Below are 17,783 nucleotides of genomic sequence, written 5' to 3' on the forward strand. Positions count from 1 at the left end.
AACAGGAAAACAACTTATTCATTCTGGTCTCTAAAAACTCCTGGTCTCTCCCTACTCACCTTTTTCTTGTGTCTAAGCATTAAAATATCAGTATATTTTTAATTTATTGTAAATAATTTGTTAACTATCTAAACAAAGATTATTTATGGCTGGTGCGGTTTCCCTTTTTGGGACAGAGCAGAAATTCTACAATGCATTCAAGAGAAATTCTATAAATTTTAGTCAAGTATGCTACCCTTTCCTTCTACTATAGAACCACAGAGTGAAGATGAAATGAGCTGTCCACTAATCTAGAGGCAATACAAGCACAGGAGCCTATACTCAGTGTTATGAAATGAACTGTAATCTCCCAAAATTCATGTGTGGAAGTCCTAGTCCCAAGATCCCAGAATGTGACTGTATTTGGAGATGAGGTCTTTAAAGAGGTAATTAAAGTTAAATGAGGTCATAGGGTTGGGGCCCTAGTCCAATGTGACTGGTGTCCCAAGAAGAGGAAGAGTTGCCAGGGATCCAGGAGCATGCTGCGAAAAACACGTGAGAACACACGAAGAAGGTGACCATCTAAAATCCAAGGAAAGAGTCCTTGGATGTGCCGACACCTTCATTTCAGGATACTGGCCTCCAGAACTGTGAGAAAATAGAATTCTGTTTTGTAAGGCATCAGTCTGTAGTATTTTGTTATAGCAGCCCTAGCAAACTGATATACTTAGTATTTCCCATTTCTCCTCTTCTCCGTATGTAAGGATGGTAGGTAGGTAGGTAGGTTAGTAGGTAGGTAGGTGGGCATTCACTCATTCACTCAATTTATTTTAAAGTTTATATATTTAAGTAATTTCTACACTTAATGTGGGGCTCAAACACAACCCAGAGATCAAGAGTCACATGCTCTTCCAAAGGAGCCAGCCAGGTACCCCTCAATGTATAAAATATTAAAACATAAACACACAAACACTTTTTAGCTATCATCAATTAAAAGAATTCCCCTTTGAAATAAATGCTTAAAATCTGTTTATCAGGGACACCTGCCATGTCTTGGTCAGTTAAGCGTCCAATTCTTGGTTTCAGCTCAAGTCATGGCCTCAGGGTCGTAAGATCAAGCCCCCCATCAGCTCTTCACTGGGCTTGGAGAGCCTGCTTCAGATTCTCTCTCTTCCTCTCCCTCTGCCCTGACCCTGCTTCCCCCTCTTAAAAAAAAAAAAATTCTATCACAATACAAATAATTTTCTAACTAAGTTTGGTTTTTCTGTAACTAAAAAAAAAAAAAAAAAAATCACATGTATAACAGAGGATCTCCTTTAAAAATGATTGGCAAGCAATGAAATGACAATATCTCCCATCTTCTCACCCCAAAATAATCTCTGAAGAAAATCTGTGCTTCCTCATTGACAAAGGTCTAAGTTTTATTACAAGAATGTGATGCTTACCGAATCAATCTGATCCAAAGAAATCTTCCCAGCATTTTTCTGTGTGCTATAATCTTGACCAGTGTAAGAATGACTAAAATAAAAAGAAAATATTAAAATGGGTTTTGTATGATATATTTTAATCACTTCAAAGGAAATTTATTCTGATACAGATTAAAATCACAGTAAGACATTTTACATATCAATCTTAAACAGAAACACAGCCAAGTGATTTAGAGATATTTAACAGAATACACTTAAATAACTTACCCAAAAGTAATACAAAAATATAGTGACTGTCTGGATCTCCTAATTCCTAGTGTAACATTCTATTTCTATAAGCATAATGCAAACTGTTATTAAAGCTCAAATCTCTACTACTGATCCCTTATTAATAGCATGGCAGCATAGCAAAGAATAAACCGGAGCTTAAATGAGGAACCATCACTTACTAACATAGGTCCTTCAGTAAGTTCTGTAAACTCTCTCTATCCCAAGTTATAATAATTTGGTATTTGGTAATTATTTGGTAAATAATCTGTCAAATGGAGACAATAATGCCTGTTTTGCAGTCTTGATAAGAAGTCTAGCCTGCAATAATTTTTTTTTTTTTAAGATTATTTATTTGAGAGAGAGAGAAAGCACGTGTGAGCACAGGGAAGGGGCAGAGGGAGAGACTGACTCTCAAGCAGATTCTGCACGGGGCACGGAGCCCACGAAGGGCTGGATCTCATGACCCAGAGATCAAGACCTGAGCCAAAATCAAGAGTCCGAAGCTTAACCAAGTGCACCACCCAGGCACCCCTGAACTAATTTCTGTTCAAGGACCTGACATATGGCAATCACTGTTTAGCAAAGCAAGTGACATCTGAATAGCACTTTTCACGGGTAGAGACTTTATCTATATCCTCTAATTACATCCTCACAATAACCCTGAGAGAGTATGTTTATTTTATATTTGACAAATAAGGAAATGGGGGCTCAGAGGAATTAGAAACTTGTTAGATCAGAAAGGAAGTCAGCAGTGCAGCAGGAACTCCACCTTTTAATTCTCCATTCCAATTCTTCACTATTCCATTCCATCCTCTTTCCTGCAATACATTTCCTGTTGCATTATTTACAAATTAGGAAATACAGCATGGTATATACTATCTAAAGCCATCTACCTTTGCAAATTATCAGCTCCTTGACACAATGCCCACCTCCATCAACCCTGATTCAGAGGCAGATATTCAGGTATGACATAACGAACAACAGCTGCTAGATTACATAGAAAACCACAATCAAACCAAAGTTTATGCAGATCCACAACTAAAGGGAAATTCTGGAGTAAATCATCATTACAATCATAAAGAATTCCAGACTCTCTGCTTAATACTTGCTCAGTACAGATTCTTGCTGAACAATATGCACACTCAAGATACTCTGCAGAAAGGCTACAAATCTTGTAATCAGTCCATCTGCTGATTAAACAATGGGTATGAATTATGGAGCAAAACTAGAGTATATCTTGGGATGCTGAAGTCACTGGTTGGGAGACTGTTCAAAATGCAGGTTTTCCCTCCCAAGAGTCCTCCCTCCATGGGCTAAGAATGGCCTGAGAATTACTCTGAGAGCAGGATGAGCGGAAGGAATGCCAGAGTAGTACAGAATGATCCCATGGCCTAAAACACATCCTCTTGCCCTTGGTATTATTTCTCCCTTCACATATTTTTGACATATTTCTGACAATTATTGTATCATTGGATTCCATCCTTTCCTTTTATCAAAGTAGCAGCATGGCATACAAACCTCATGCTGAATTAAGCCAACAGTTGTCATTTAATGTAAGTATTTTACATTTTAATTCAGAGTCCAACCAGAGAGTTGTTTCAGTAGAATCCCTAGAATAAAGACATCTTTCACTTTCCAACATATCTTACAGTAGAGCAAAGAGGCAGCATGAGGCAATGAAAATAGCAGTAGGCTGGAATCTGAAGATCCATTTTTGTTTTTGTTTTTGAATGTACTGGTTTGGCAAACTAAGGCAAGTCATTTACTAGCCTCATTTGTAAACTGGAACTAATGATGCCAGCACTGCCTAAGTGACAGAAATGCTGGAGAAATGAAATGATATATTCAAAGTGCTAAAGAAAATCAGAAAATCATATTCCAGTCCACAGAGCAACTGCAATCTTGGCCAGGAAGTACAAAAAAGACAGGACAGGGGAGGAAGCAGCATGAGCCTGTGGAGGAGCCATTACTGCTGTGAAAGACCAGGCCACTCTGCTGACCTGGCTTCTCTTCTCCAGCTACAGATTGACCACAATCATCTAAGCTTTTTTTCAGATCAAAAAGCTTAACAAATGCAAATGTTCTCTTACAAACAGCAACATGATGTATAAACATAAGTGTTGTTACTGAGTAAACAGAGACAAAGGAAAATATAGCATACTACAAGAAAGTTCTCGGTCCAGATTATTGCAGGATACAAACAAAAAAAGAAGACATTTAAGAGGACACACACATGCCTGAATGGCACTGTAAAATGCCTGTCCCTTAATACTTTGATGGCTATGCAAAAGAGCTAAATTCCAAGGGGGAAAAAAAAAAGTTAAAGAGAATGGTAACAATGATTAATGCAAAGGCCTACTGGAGGATATAAATAACTACCGACAATATAAGGAAACTGTATATAGACATCATACTTCTAAAAATATTAATAGAGAGATGGCCACCAGCCAACCCAGTAAGGGCGAGCATGAAACCCATGGGAGCAAAAATGATGCAAATGAAGATGTTAAGCATCAGAATTAGGATTGAGATTTCTCCTCCGCTCATTCATGACCAGAAGGCACATCCCATGATTCGGTTAGGTAGTTGGTCTATCACAGCTATTTAATACATGTCTGAACTAGGAGTGGATAGATGAAACCGAGATGACAGGAAACCTCAGATACAAGAAAGGCAAATCACAAGAAGCACTGTATCCAACACGATGGAGGCAACAAAGAATTAGGAAGAGATTACAGGCAAGAATTTACAAAAATATTTACATTTGAAAAAGCAAGCAGTGTGGAGAATGACTAAAAAGGGTAGGGGCTAGGCAACAGCAATTTAGTTAGAATATTGCATTATTACAGGCAAGAAAGGGTGAGAGGCTGAAGTGATGGCAACAGGTGGAGAAAGGAAGGCAAAGAACGAAGAAAAAAAAAACAAATAATGCCACCATAATGAATAAAAATCGTTAAGAACAATTCACATTAGCTCATGAAACTGGATCTTGGGGCTTTTACTTGAAGTGTCAAGGGATGTCACTAAATGAGACTTCTAAGAGGTACCCAGGAAAGGTGAGGCACCTTTATACCACATTCAATGTTCAAGTCAACTTTCTATCATCCTACTTCCAAATGAATGCAGCTGCTACACTAATGAACAAAAACATAAATAATGAACTGTCATATTATTTTCTTGATTAAAAAAATAGATCAATTTTATGAATACTTTTTAATCACTGTTTGTGGAAACACAGGCATAGTAATTTTTAACAACAAAAACAATTTCCAGGGGCGCTTGGGTGGCTCAGTGGGTTAAAACCTCTGCCTTCAGCTCAGGTCATGATCCTGGGGCCCTGGGATTGAGCCCCGCATCGGGCTCTCTGCTCGGTGGGGAGCCTAATTCCTCCTCTCTCTCTCTCTCTGCCTGCCTCTCTGCCTGCTTGTGATCTGTCCAATAAATAAATAAAATCTTTTTTTTTTAAAGATTTTATTTATTTGACAGAGAGAGAGATCACAAGTAGGCAGAGAGGCAGGCAGAGAGAGAGAGAGAGGGATGCGGGGCTCAATCCCAGGACCCTGGGATCATGACCTAAGCCAAAGGCAGAAGCTTTAAACCACTGAGCCAACCAGTAGCCCACAAAGTTTAGTTTTTATCATACTCTCTATAGCAGACTTTTCCCACATCCCAGTCATTGTCCTCATCTAATTCTAATTACCAAAAACAAAACAAAAATCCAAACAAACCAAAAAAAACCCCCAAAAGTTTTAAGAGTCCCTTTAGCCACTCAATCATTTATTAAGGATTTCTATGACAACTCACTCATATTTGAGGAACTTTTCTCCTCCTTATTACCTTGATCGTTAAATAGTAAGAGGTAAGCCCAATTAGTTTTCCAATACAGCTAAAAAATCACAGTAAATAGAAAATTATAAAAATAAGTTTCAAATAAATTAAAAACTCAAAGGTTGAAAAGCCTTTCAAAATATACATAATACATATTTACATGACCAAATTTAAAATGACCCTATTTTAAATCAAATTCACTCAATCCAGCGGGGGTGGGGGGGTGTGGGGTGTGGAAGGATGACTGTCACAGGAAGGTATAATTAATCACATCAACACAGACTGGAGTTTTCCCCAAACACTATACACAACATCTAATTTATAGAATAAAAATACAGTAGATATACATATAGATAAATCTGCAACAGATACATCTGCATATATCTGATCTGCGAATCACGAGTGAAAGGCAGAAACAACAGAAATTCAAGTCCTGTTCAATGCACCACAAATATCAATATGAGCACTTAGGTACTCAACAGGGAACTGTTTCTGAGTACTGAAACTGAGAGCTGAAAACAAAAAGAAGTAGTTACATGAAAGTGGATTTGTGAGTCTCACTGCAAGATTACCGGGTTAAGAAAAAAAAAGGAAAAAAACAGTCGTTTCATGCTGTGGTGTTGATCGTTAGCAGAAGATGAATCATCACACCTCGGCTCCAAGAGTAGTATTCACGAGCTCCACTACTGTGATATAAATGCCACAGGGCATAACTGACAAAACGGAAGGTCGAAAGTCAGCTTTTCACAGGTAATCACTTCATTTTCTCCTTTTCTAACCAGGGATGAAAACTCGAGGGAGTAAACAAGGAGTCACAGCATAGTTACAACATTTTAGGAATTAGCTCCAGCTCCTCTGTGTTTGATACATTTTCCAGGTCCAATTTGTCCAAGCCAGACACGGGGGCACAACAGAATAAGGGAAGAAGCAGAGTGATGAAGATTACAGGTTTCAGAATCCACTAGTCATGGGCTTGCATACACTCACTATCTGTGTGACTTGGTAAACACCTTTTATTCTCTTTGTTTCCCCACTATTAAACAGAGATCATAAAAGGGAGCACAAAAGTACCTTTCTTAAGGGCTGTTGCGAGGATCTAATGAGATATCTTTTAAAAAGTTTATCACATTCTTCACTCAAATTGCCATCATTATTGTCATGCTCATTCAGTCCTAAATATATTAGGTTATTGATTTTCTTTATTCTTAACATTTACCAGTTTCTTCTCCTGAATATTGGAAGAAAATACATTTTCTTTCCTACTTCCTTTATACTATCATATAAAATATTTAATCTTGAAGTAAGAGAACTTAGATGTCCTTGAATAACCTCATGATCTGGAAAGTTTTGCCTATACTCACACTCTTAGAAAGTTTCCGAAGTGTAAAAATTCAACCTTGAACAGAGGAAATTTCAAGGGAATCCAATCTTGTAGAGTTACACTGGCCAATATAGCAGCCATTTGCCAAATATGACCACTGAGCACTTGAAATGTAGCTTAGTCTGATTTCAGAAGTTCAATAAATATAAAGTATACATGGGTTTCAAAGACTTAGTATGAAAAAATATTGTAAAACATTTCATTAAACATCTTCTGTATTAATTACATGTTGAAATGATATTTTGGGTATGAGTTAAGATAGTATTAAAATTAATTTCACTTAGGTATTTTTAAATTTGGGGGTTCCTGGGTGGCTCAGCCAGTGAAGCACCCTACTCTTGATTTCAGCTCAGGTCATCATCTCAGGGTTGTGAGATCAAGCCCCATGTCAGGCTCCACAATGGGCATGGAGCCGACTTAAGATTTATCTCTCCCTCTCTCACTGCCCCTCTCCCCCTCCCTAATAAACAAATAAGTACATACATACATAAGATTACATATGAAGCTTACATTTGGTTCATGTGGCTCTCATGTTTTTACTGGACAGTACTGTTACACAGTAGGAGGGGGGCATAACAACATGTAGCAATCAAATAATCCTCTTGGGCACTAGGCATACCTGTATGACAGCCAACTGACTTACCCTTACTTCAAGTTAAGATTGGTATCTGCTAGTCATAAGCAGAATAAAACTGCAATTGGGTCCACTAAGGGAAGTGTCTCAAGTCTATTCCAAATGTGCTTATTTTCACATTTCACTTAGGAATCAGGTTTTTAAACTTTACCCACAGTTTGCCACCTAAAGTATTCGGAATGCAATCTTGAATTCTGATTAATTTGGAGGTAACCTGAAATGTTTCTTTTTTGGGGGGGAAGCTCTAATACATTTCTATTTGGGAGTTTGGGAAGCTGCCGCCCACTTCAACACCTAATTATAACTGTCCATTCTTCTCTCATTTGTAAGAAGCCGTGCATGGTAGGTGGGATATGAATACGGATGACAGCAAAACCCTGGGCCAGACTGGAAAGAATTCCTCTCCCATCCTCAGGGAAGGTCTCTCTGCCCTCCTTCCCCAACAACAGATAGATTCTGAAGGTCATAAAACAACAGCATATAAAATATATTTCCTTTCTTTGTCAAGCATTTCCCAGTACTCTTGAACCTAAAGAGGTTAACACTATTTCTGTCTGGCAGCCTATAGTTTATCATATCTTAAAAACTGGTATAAAATAAAAAAGCCAGTGAAGAATGCATCACAAGTAATCAAAACTGATCTCTGCATCAAGGAAACATATTTATATGAACCATTAAGAAGTAAGCTAATACATCTTTCAAAATGCACTGTAATCTCCTACATCATTCTATAAAAGTATATCAAGTTCCAATACAACCTTTTCACATAAAGCCAGGTGTGATCATGGCACAAATGAAAAAACAATTTCAGAAAAGAGGAAACAAAGGTTTTGTGTATCACCCATATATCCACTTTTACAATTACAATTTTACCCACAATTTTGGATTTTGAAAAAAAACAGCCTGCCCACATAAGCTAGGCTATTCAGACATTTAGAAAGCACAGTCCCGAAAGTTTGGATTTACCGGGTGGTAAGATATCAAGGAAGATGAAGTTACAATATATCATTTCCTGCTGTGAAGGATATCACAGGAAAATTCACTCAACAGCTGTCACCACTGAAACTGAAATGAGTTTCTTTTTACAAGCTAAATCCCTAGTAAATGGTATCCAACTGGTGTTAGCCCAGGTGATTTTCCCTGCAGTTATTCCAAATGAGAACACAATCAATAAAATTCTGTATAAATTGAATGTAAATTATTTTTCCACAAGCATGGTTTACTCAATTTTACATTTAAAAAACCCCCAAAAAACTACCGCCAGACAATACACAGTGTAATGATCTATATTTCTCTACAACTGAGAGAATCTGTATGATTCCAAGAGACTATATCCAATAAAAATCAGGCTCTATATTCCTATACTGGGTAAGAACTATACACAGCACAACTTCTACTTTAATTTAGGTTGGCTTCATTTTTCCATATTTTCCTATTTATTCCAATTTCTAAGCTGCAATAAGCCAATTAACTGTAAGACAACTAAAAGCTGCATCTCATTTCTCTATCAAAAATGCCTCTACCTTACAAAAGTCAAGTCATTATACCCTAAAGAGTATACCACAAAAGTCAAGTCATTATACCCTAAAGAGTATACCCTTAAAATTAGTGCATTTCATTGTATATAAATTATACCTCAATAAAATTGACTTAAAAACTAAAATACAAACAGCCTTATAAGATACAAACTATAGCCTTACATAGGTATTTTCAATATACACATTTTTTTGAGGGGGTGTGAGGGGCAGAGGGAGAGGGAGAGAGAATCTCAAGACTCCGCACTGAGCATGGAGTCCGACATGGGGCTCATTCTTAACAACTCTGAGATCTTGACCTGACCTCAGTTCAAACAACTGAGCCACCCAGGCACCCCTCAATATACACATTTAAGCCCCCAACAACATCTCCATTTTCCTAAGTAAATTTGTTATATTCCTTCATGTTCTTAGTGTATATTCTGGTAATATAAAGACCCTTAAAGAGAAGCTCTTCTGATTTGGTGTTGACCTAGAACAGTCAAATGACTACAGTAAGAAAACGCTGCCTGAGAGAGTGGTAATGAAAAATTGAGGGGTGGAGGGACCATGGAATAAAGTTCCAACACTGAACAGAATTAATACATTAAATTAATGGGTACCTTCTCATTCCCTCAAAAGTAATTTACAGAATGTAGAATGTTTCTGAAATTGGCTATCACCAGTTTATGTCATTCTAGGATTACCCCTCACATCTGTTTCCTAATAATAGCAGAGAACCAGGGACATAAGATTTTGGGGGTTCTGAGAGGAACAGGAGAAAGATGAGATGAAAGGGAGAGCTAATGAAGACCTAAATTAAAGTCACGGTCCAGAAGTCACATGCTTTCCCTATATAATTCTTTGGCTTTGAACAGCCATTTATACTGGTTCATAATACTTAAAGCTTTCCTTTCATAGATAAACCTATCAAAGTACATAATAGGTTTTTTTTTTTAAGATTTATTTATTTATTTGACAGATAGAAATCACAAGGGGGCAGAGCGGCAGGCAGAGAGAGAGGAGGAAGCAGGCTCCCCACTGAGCAGAGAGCTCGATGCGGAGCTCGATCCCAGGACCCTGGGATCATGACCTGAGCCGAAGGCAGAGGCTTTAAGCCACTGAGCCAAGCACCCCTTTTGTTTCCTTTTTAAATGCATGTTTTCAAAATCTGAATTTATTGCGGAGGAAAACAGGGGATTTCTCTTCTGAGGTCACCCTGAAAAACAGAAAGTACTCTCAGTCGTCCATGATTAGTTCCTGATTTCATGAGAGTCCCAAACCCCCAAAGGATAAAACCAGCACTGAATTTCTGCAAAGGTGGAATCTTTACCAGAATTTTTCCTTGGAAATGAGAGAAAAGCCACCAGCTTTCTGTCTCAACTACCATCTCATTCATTCTCAAAATTTAGTAGTGTTAAAAATAAGACAACAGGTCCCAGAATGAAGTCACTTACACTAAGCCCTACAACATGAAATTAAGACTTCAATACACTTTGCGCTCTCCCAGAAATGGAATCTTAAACCAGCGAATCAGCAATCACCTAATCAGCACTAGTTAGGTAATCTGCCTGACAGACGCCTTCCATGCCCTATAGAAAAGTGACCTTGCAATAGTCAAGCCTCTTTTTATCTAGTATAATTTCCTTGTTCCTACTCCATTTTGCCTATGGAGGTCTTCCATTCTGTACAAGCTCCTTACAGCCCGTTTCTGTTAGACTAGAATTCTGTTAGACTAGACTGTTAGACTATAATTCATGCCCGATTCATGAATCACTGAAAAAAAGCCAGTTAAGTTATTTAAAATTCATTCAGTTGAATTTTTAACAGTAGCTTTAAAAAACTAAGTAAGAGGTAAAATTTTTAAAACCTGAAAGTGTTTTCTCCCATTCATTCACCCGTTCAAGTGTTCACTTATTTTGCCAGCCATTGTTGTAAGTGATGGAAAGATAAAACAAAGTTGACAAATTTCTTGCTCTCATGGAGCTTATGATGCAGACAAATAAACATTAAACTAACAAATAAAAATGATCATTTCAGCTAGTGACGTTTCTGTGAAGAAAAAAGACTAAGGTAATATCATACAGCACTGGGGAAGGGGCTTTAAATCGGGTGATTACAGGCAGAGCTCTAGGAAGATCTGGGAAGATAGCTCTTAGACTCATGTGATGGATGTCCTTAGAAGCCTCCTTTAGATTGCATGTACACAGTATGGCACGGACCAAGGTAGCTCAATTAAAAATGAGTTTTTAATTCACTTTGTATTATCTTCTATAGAACAACTTTCTAAATAGTGGTTATAAAACAATTGAGAGGGCATTAGACCTCTGGTGAGTCTCAGCAGTCTGTCTTTCTGCACCCCAGTTTATCTAAATTTGTTTTGTAAATAAACCGGGATGGACCAGCACAGGTACAAAACACTTCCATCGTTACAGAAAGCACAGCACTAAACAAATTACTTTCTACCTGTTAATATATTACGGTTACTATCACAATGCTTTCTCGGTTTTTTAAGAAAGTTATTTCATACAGCATCATTTTAATTAATTTTCTTTTACTTAACTGGAGGACTATCAATGTTTTAAATAAAAACACTAAGTGAAGAATAGGAAACTTCATAAATGCAGGTAATAAAACTACTTGAAAAGCATAAGTAATCATAAATTTTGCATTCGAGAAAGACTACCAGCATCCACAATCCAGAAATCGCTAAGAAACTATGGAATCAGGTGACTAACAGAAACCTAAAACCTCTAGTTATAGGTAAGCTGCAAGAATACTCCACAAGGCTTATTTCCATGACACTATGTACTCACACAGAAGCCATTCCTCTACAAGCATTATTATCTATTGTCATTACTTTAGTTAAAATTCTTCAACTGTTTTCTGATCAACGTTAAGCCCTGTAAGAACAGAAGTAAATATGCATCTTTAGAATCTAGCACTATGTCTTGCACCGAGCAGAAGTTCCCTTAAAATATGTCAGATAAATGATAATAAAACAAACTCTTAGAATGCTAAAAGGTTTATGACCATATATTTACCAAAGAGCTCTCACACCAAAGTACCTCCATGAGTCACAACCACTATGCACAATCTCATTACAAAGTTGACTATTTACAAAGGGGACATATTTGCTTGCCATGGCTACAAAGCCAGTCAGAGAGACAGGAAAGATCTTCCTATGTTCCTTGTACATCATTAAAAAGAAAATCAGTAACGAATTTGTGTTTCTGTAAATATATATTTATTTTATATATATATTTATGTTTCTGTAAATCATATGTAACCCTTTTTTCCACTTTAAAACATGTTGAGCTAGCAAAGCGAATTAACCTGTCTAAAAATCCTCAGGAAAATTTAGTATTCTGTATAAATTAAAAGTGGTGGTTTACCTGAAAAACCAATGAAAAGTGATGGAAAAGCTGTTTTCAATCCCCCAAAAGAACCGCCTCACTGTAATAGGCAGATCAATGCCCTCTAGTCCCTGGAACCTATAAATATGTTAGATTACATGGCAAAGGAGACTATGCAGATGTAATTAAGGTTAAAGACCTTGAGATGGAGAGACCATCCTGGATATCTATGTGGGCCAGTCCAATCATATGAGGTTTGGCTTTCCTCAGGATGGAAGCAGAAAGATGCAGCAGCAGCAGAAGTGAGAGAGGTCTGCACCCTAAGAAGAACCTGATGTGTTGTTGCTGGCTCTGTGAGGGAACCCAAATGCAAGAACCAGAAAGAGACCTCCAGGGGCTCCTAGAAAGCCTTGGGAATAAGGCAGTTTCTAGGGGTGAAGACAGGACCCTGACTGACAACCAGCAAGGAAACAAGGACCTGAGACCCATAGCTCTAAGGAACTCAATTAAATACTATGAATAAGCTTGGCAGCAAATTCTTCCCCAGAATCTCCAGTAAGGACCATAGCCCTGCTGACATCTTGATTTCTTCTCGATGAGACCATGTTAGATTCCTAACCAATAGAATTATATGATTTAAAAATGTGTTGTTTTACTCTACTAAATTTGTGGTAATTTGATATGGCTACAACAGAAAATTCTAATCTACACGCATTAATAAAATTTTAAAATTCAGCTTCTTCAATTCTGTCTTTTTCAAGTCACTGGTTCCACTTAAGAACTCTGCCACTTTCTTTCCTGGGCAACATGACACCCTTAGACTAATGAATTCTCTTGTTTCTTAAAAACTATACACCACCTAGTTTGCGCTGCTGCTCTTTGTTTTTATCTCCATCTGCTAGAAAACATCTATGTTAAATTCCTTCATTGTGAAGGAATTTAATTTCAATATGACATTTCTTCTCCCAGTTTACTTTATCTGGCCATACAGAAACTGCTAACATTCTTTAGTTTTTCTTCACAGGTTTATACAACCAAAAAACAAACAAACAGATAGACACCTACAAATACCCAATAAAATGGGAATGGTTCAGTAAAAATAGACATATCTTCAATAGAGCATTATTAGAGCCATTTGCAACCAGACCCATGGGAATAAATTTTATACTTAATTATGACATATTAAGAGAAAAAGAATTTTTTTACTGTTTAACCACTTATAATTACATAAAATTAGAAAAGCCTAGCAGTACTTTTACTAGTAAGGTAGGGTTCACTTCTTCTATTTTGCCAAATTTCAGTGTGCCTATAAGTTTTATCAGAAACCATTTAAATGGCATTAAATCTGTAACATGATCCACATACAGATTCTACCCCTCACAAACACGATTTACTCTCCTTGGTTAAGATACAGCAACTGCTCCCATACAGCTTTGGGTGGAGGGCTGTGTGTGTTTAGGGAGATGTGTGCCTATAAAATGGTCTTCCCTTGACAGAATATAAACTTGTTAGCAGACCATATTTGCTAGTTGCTTAGTATATAATCAGAGCATCCTTCACAGTGCCCTTGACACAACTGATTTTAACAAATGCTTTTTGTACATTTCTAAGAAGTACATTTCTAAGAAGGCATGAACATTTTCCATACAGAGTCGATTTCTAAGGAGGCATGAATTCTCCACAGAGAGGTGGCAAAGAATAATTCAAAAACAATAAATAATGGAAAAGAAAATACTTCCTAATTTATTAGTATCTTACAAGGCACCTAGAACACCTTCACAATAATCACTGAGCTATAAAAGCTTGTGTTGCCGCACGTAGGAAAGAAAATAAATTGTTCAAAGTACTGCTAGAGGCTGGAACAGGTGATGAGAAAGAGCTGACAAGCAACTAAAGAAAGTGGACCACATGAATGAGGCTTTCATTTCAGCCCTCAATTGGTGGAAGTCCCGATGCACTAAACCTTTTTCTAGCACGTGAATGCACACACAATTTTCTGACTTCAAAATGAGAACTAATTCAAAAAGAAACAGAACTGTACCACTATGGATACTGGGAAAGATTAGGTACAGAGATTACATTTGATATAAAATCTGTGGCAAGAACTTTAGAGAAGTAAATAGAAAGGGGTACATATTAACCAAATGTACTGCATTAGGAAACAAAGGAGTCTATAATAATACCAAATGAAGGAAGATGCTTTCATTATTTTAAATGATTTTAAAATAAAGGTTAATAGAAACATCTGTTTACAAATTCAGGATGCATTTACCAATTAATCTATGTGATGCAGTCCAAGTATTTACTGAAGGCAATACTTTGCTAGCTTATTTTATCCTTCTTTGATTTCTATTTCATTGCTGGTTTGAAACATGCTAACAAAAATAGGAGAAAGTATAATACATGTTTTTAAAATTAGTTATTTGACTTCAAGTCTTGAGGAAGAGGGTTGAAGGACAAAGATCTACACACTGTGGGGAAAGGCATTATTTTAAAAAAAAATTTAATCACACAACTAAAGTTCTCACAGGTGAGCTACAAGTTTTCCTCCCTAGTCTCACTTATTTATACTTACTAATTTTTAAGTGACATAACAAAAATAATCTTTAACATATGCCCTTGATAGTCTAATACCATTATATAAATATTATCCCACAGGTACTAAAATTAGGGTGGCAAAGATATTTATTCACAATAAATTTCTACTTTCACAGGAACATAGCCCAAGACCTTTGAGACTCTCCAAACTGAAAAATCAGTACACTATACAATTCACCCTAGAAAATGCAGTGATGGATGAGGACAACACTAAAGTCACAGTGCATTGTGACCCATTAGATGACACATCTAATGATAGGTACTTTGAGGAAAGCAGAAATGATTTACACAAATCCATCTGACATTTGGAAATTCTTTTTTGTGAGTAAGCAAGTTTAGTTCTTCCAATAGAGGAGTTGTTAGTAACACTTTCGAAAAAATAGTAAAGTCTTATGAAATAACTCATTCATCGTTTTAAGAGAGGAGAAATATAGACCCTGAAAAAGAAAAAAACCTGAAAAATCACATTTTCTTAACACAAACCTCTTAAAAGTTCCATCACCAAACTTTAAAATAGGGATAATGAGGGGCACATGGCTGGCTCAGTTGGTGAAGCACGTGACTCTTGATTTCAGGGTTGTGAACTCAAGCCCCATACTGAGAAGAAAGATTACTTAAAAATAAAATCTTGAAAGAAATAGGGATAATAATAATAAAGGACCATCTATCAAGGAATGGTCCCTGGGGATGAGATGGTCTGAGTAAGAACTATAAAAACCCAGGTTGCAAAGTACACTGTAAACTCTAGTCAGTGTGGATTTCTTGGTCCCATCTCCTCCTACATCTTCTAAAAACCTGCCCATTCAATTATTTCCTCTTAGTCCCACTGACCTGATTTTTCCCTTAACCTCTATATGTCCAGCTTTCCAATCGTAAGGAAAAAATACAATTTCTTCAACTATGAAATTCACAGATATCATCCTCTTTCTGTCCTTGCTCTGCCAAGAGTAATCTACACTCCCTATACTTTCACAGCTTAATTTCTCATCTCTTAATTTTTCATCAGTACCATTACAATGTGGTTAAGCCACCAATGGCTCCGGTATGACTAACTGAACTGACATTATGTAGTTCTAACCTGAATTTTCTGTGGTGTTTGATGGTGTTTACCATTCCTGTTTGATATCTTTCCCTTAGCATCTTTTATCCCATTGTCCTTTCTTGTGTTCCTGTTCATTCATGATATCTCCCCACTTTCTACTGGTTTCTCTTTTAATTTCTCTCCTACCTTCATTGCTGCCCATCACAAGTTACTTAAACACTGCTGTCCTATGTATAAGTTTTATTCAGGGCCATGTTCCCTTGTCACTCTATACTCTCTCCTGAGTGATATCAACCACTGCCCTGATTTTAACCACCACCTAAAAAGTGATGATTAGCAAATGTCTCTCTCTGGTACAAACCTCACTCTTACACTGTGGTCTATATTCAGCTACGTATTAAACATTCCCCCCATATGTTCCACAGGCACAAGTCCAAAATGTCTTTAACTACTGAACCTGGAATCTCAGCAACCACATTCATTCCCTAATCCCTACTCTTCCTTTATACTCCTTCATTAGTGACAACATCATCCCCCAAGTGAGAGTAATGTTCAGTCCAATGGAAGCCATGATACTGTGCTAGGAGCATGGAATCCAAAACAACTAAGTCATGACCCCATTGTTTAAAGAAAAAATTCCATGAGAAATATGGTTCAAATAATAAAATCACATATTTTGTGTTTAATTCTATCAGAAAGGTTTACAAATTCTGAACCGTGTTTAAGTTCCTAACTCTCAAATAAAGTCAAAACTATAAATCCCTTGGGAAGAGAAACTAAATCTTGTTTTTTTATTCCAAGCACATAATTGGCACTCAGTTACTGATGAATGGATGGACACTACAAATGATAAAAATAAGCTTGTATTTCCATAAGACACTGAAGCAAAGTGTTTCTCTGTGCTTGCTTTAACTTTTAACTAGAAAACTAGGTTCAACTAAGAAAATATGGACACAACACTTCTACATCCTCAGAATAATATATATTATAAGCAATATCCTAGCTTAGTAGGATGGGAGAATGTTACACTAATTCTCTTTTGAGTGTCTAAGTCTTGTGAAAATGATCTGAGAATTTCTTTGTATTGCTACTTTAATTTTTACATATTTCTATCATGTCCCAAATTAGTCTTATTGACAAATTTAATTAAAATGCTATTCATCATTCCTCTTTGATCTTTAGAGGCACTAAACAAAATTAGACCTAATAATGATCTCAGTCTCAACTGCCTAATGTCTATCTCCTCTAGATAACATCTCAACTATATGGGTCATGCAAACCAATGATCATTACTTTCTCATAACAAGATTATTATTAGAACCTTTCAAATCAAGTAGTATTCTTTCTTATTTTGACCTAAGCAAAAGGAAGGTAAAAAGAAAAACATTACATTTAGACACCCAAAAAAGAATTCAATATGCTTGAAATGCGTATCACAAGGTTATTTGTACAACAGAAAGTGTCAAAACTATGCACATCAACTGCCAATCTCCATACAGATGTCTCTGACATGGTAATAAAATGAGAAGCTATTTCATTTAATAATAATAAAAAAGGAACATCAGTTGGTGCCTATTACATGTAGCATCTAGCCCTGGTTGCCTAGCAACCAGTCCAGAGTGAACTCCACAGAGAAAGCCCTAAACGAATGTACAGTTTGTGCAAGTTTCAAGGACTTGAAGAGATATGTCAGTGGTTAACCTAAATTCTAGCTGACAATTACCATACTGAGGTGGAAGAAAAAGAACCCATTA

The 17,783-nt window shown here is 36.8% G+C and overlaps 1 protein-coding gene across 1 annotated transcript in view; it reads right to left on the bottom strand.

Annotated features, from left to right (window-relative positions):
* PRIM2 (DNA primase subunit 2) overlaps positions 1–17,783 on the bottom strand; it is a 316,330-nt gene that overhangs the window by 114,896 nt on the left and 183,651 nt on the right. The window contains exon 9 of the mRNA XM_059400190.1: positions 1,425–1,497. Within this exon, the coding sequence (XP_059256173.1) occupies positions 1,425–1,497 (73 nt within the window). The remainder of the gene's footprint in view (positions 1–1,424; positions 1,498–17,783) is intronic.

The sequence above is a fragment of the Mustela nigripes genome, chromosome 5 (genome assembly GCF_022355385.1).
Source record: "Mustela nigripes isolate SB6536 chromosome 5, MUSNIG.SB6536, whole genome shotgun sequence".
NCBI classification, from domain to species: Eukaryota; Metazoa; Chordata; class Mammalia; order Carnivora; family Mustelidae; genus Mustela; species Mustela nigripes.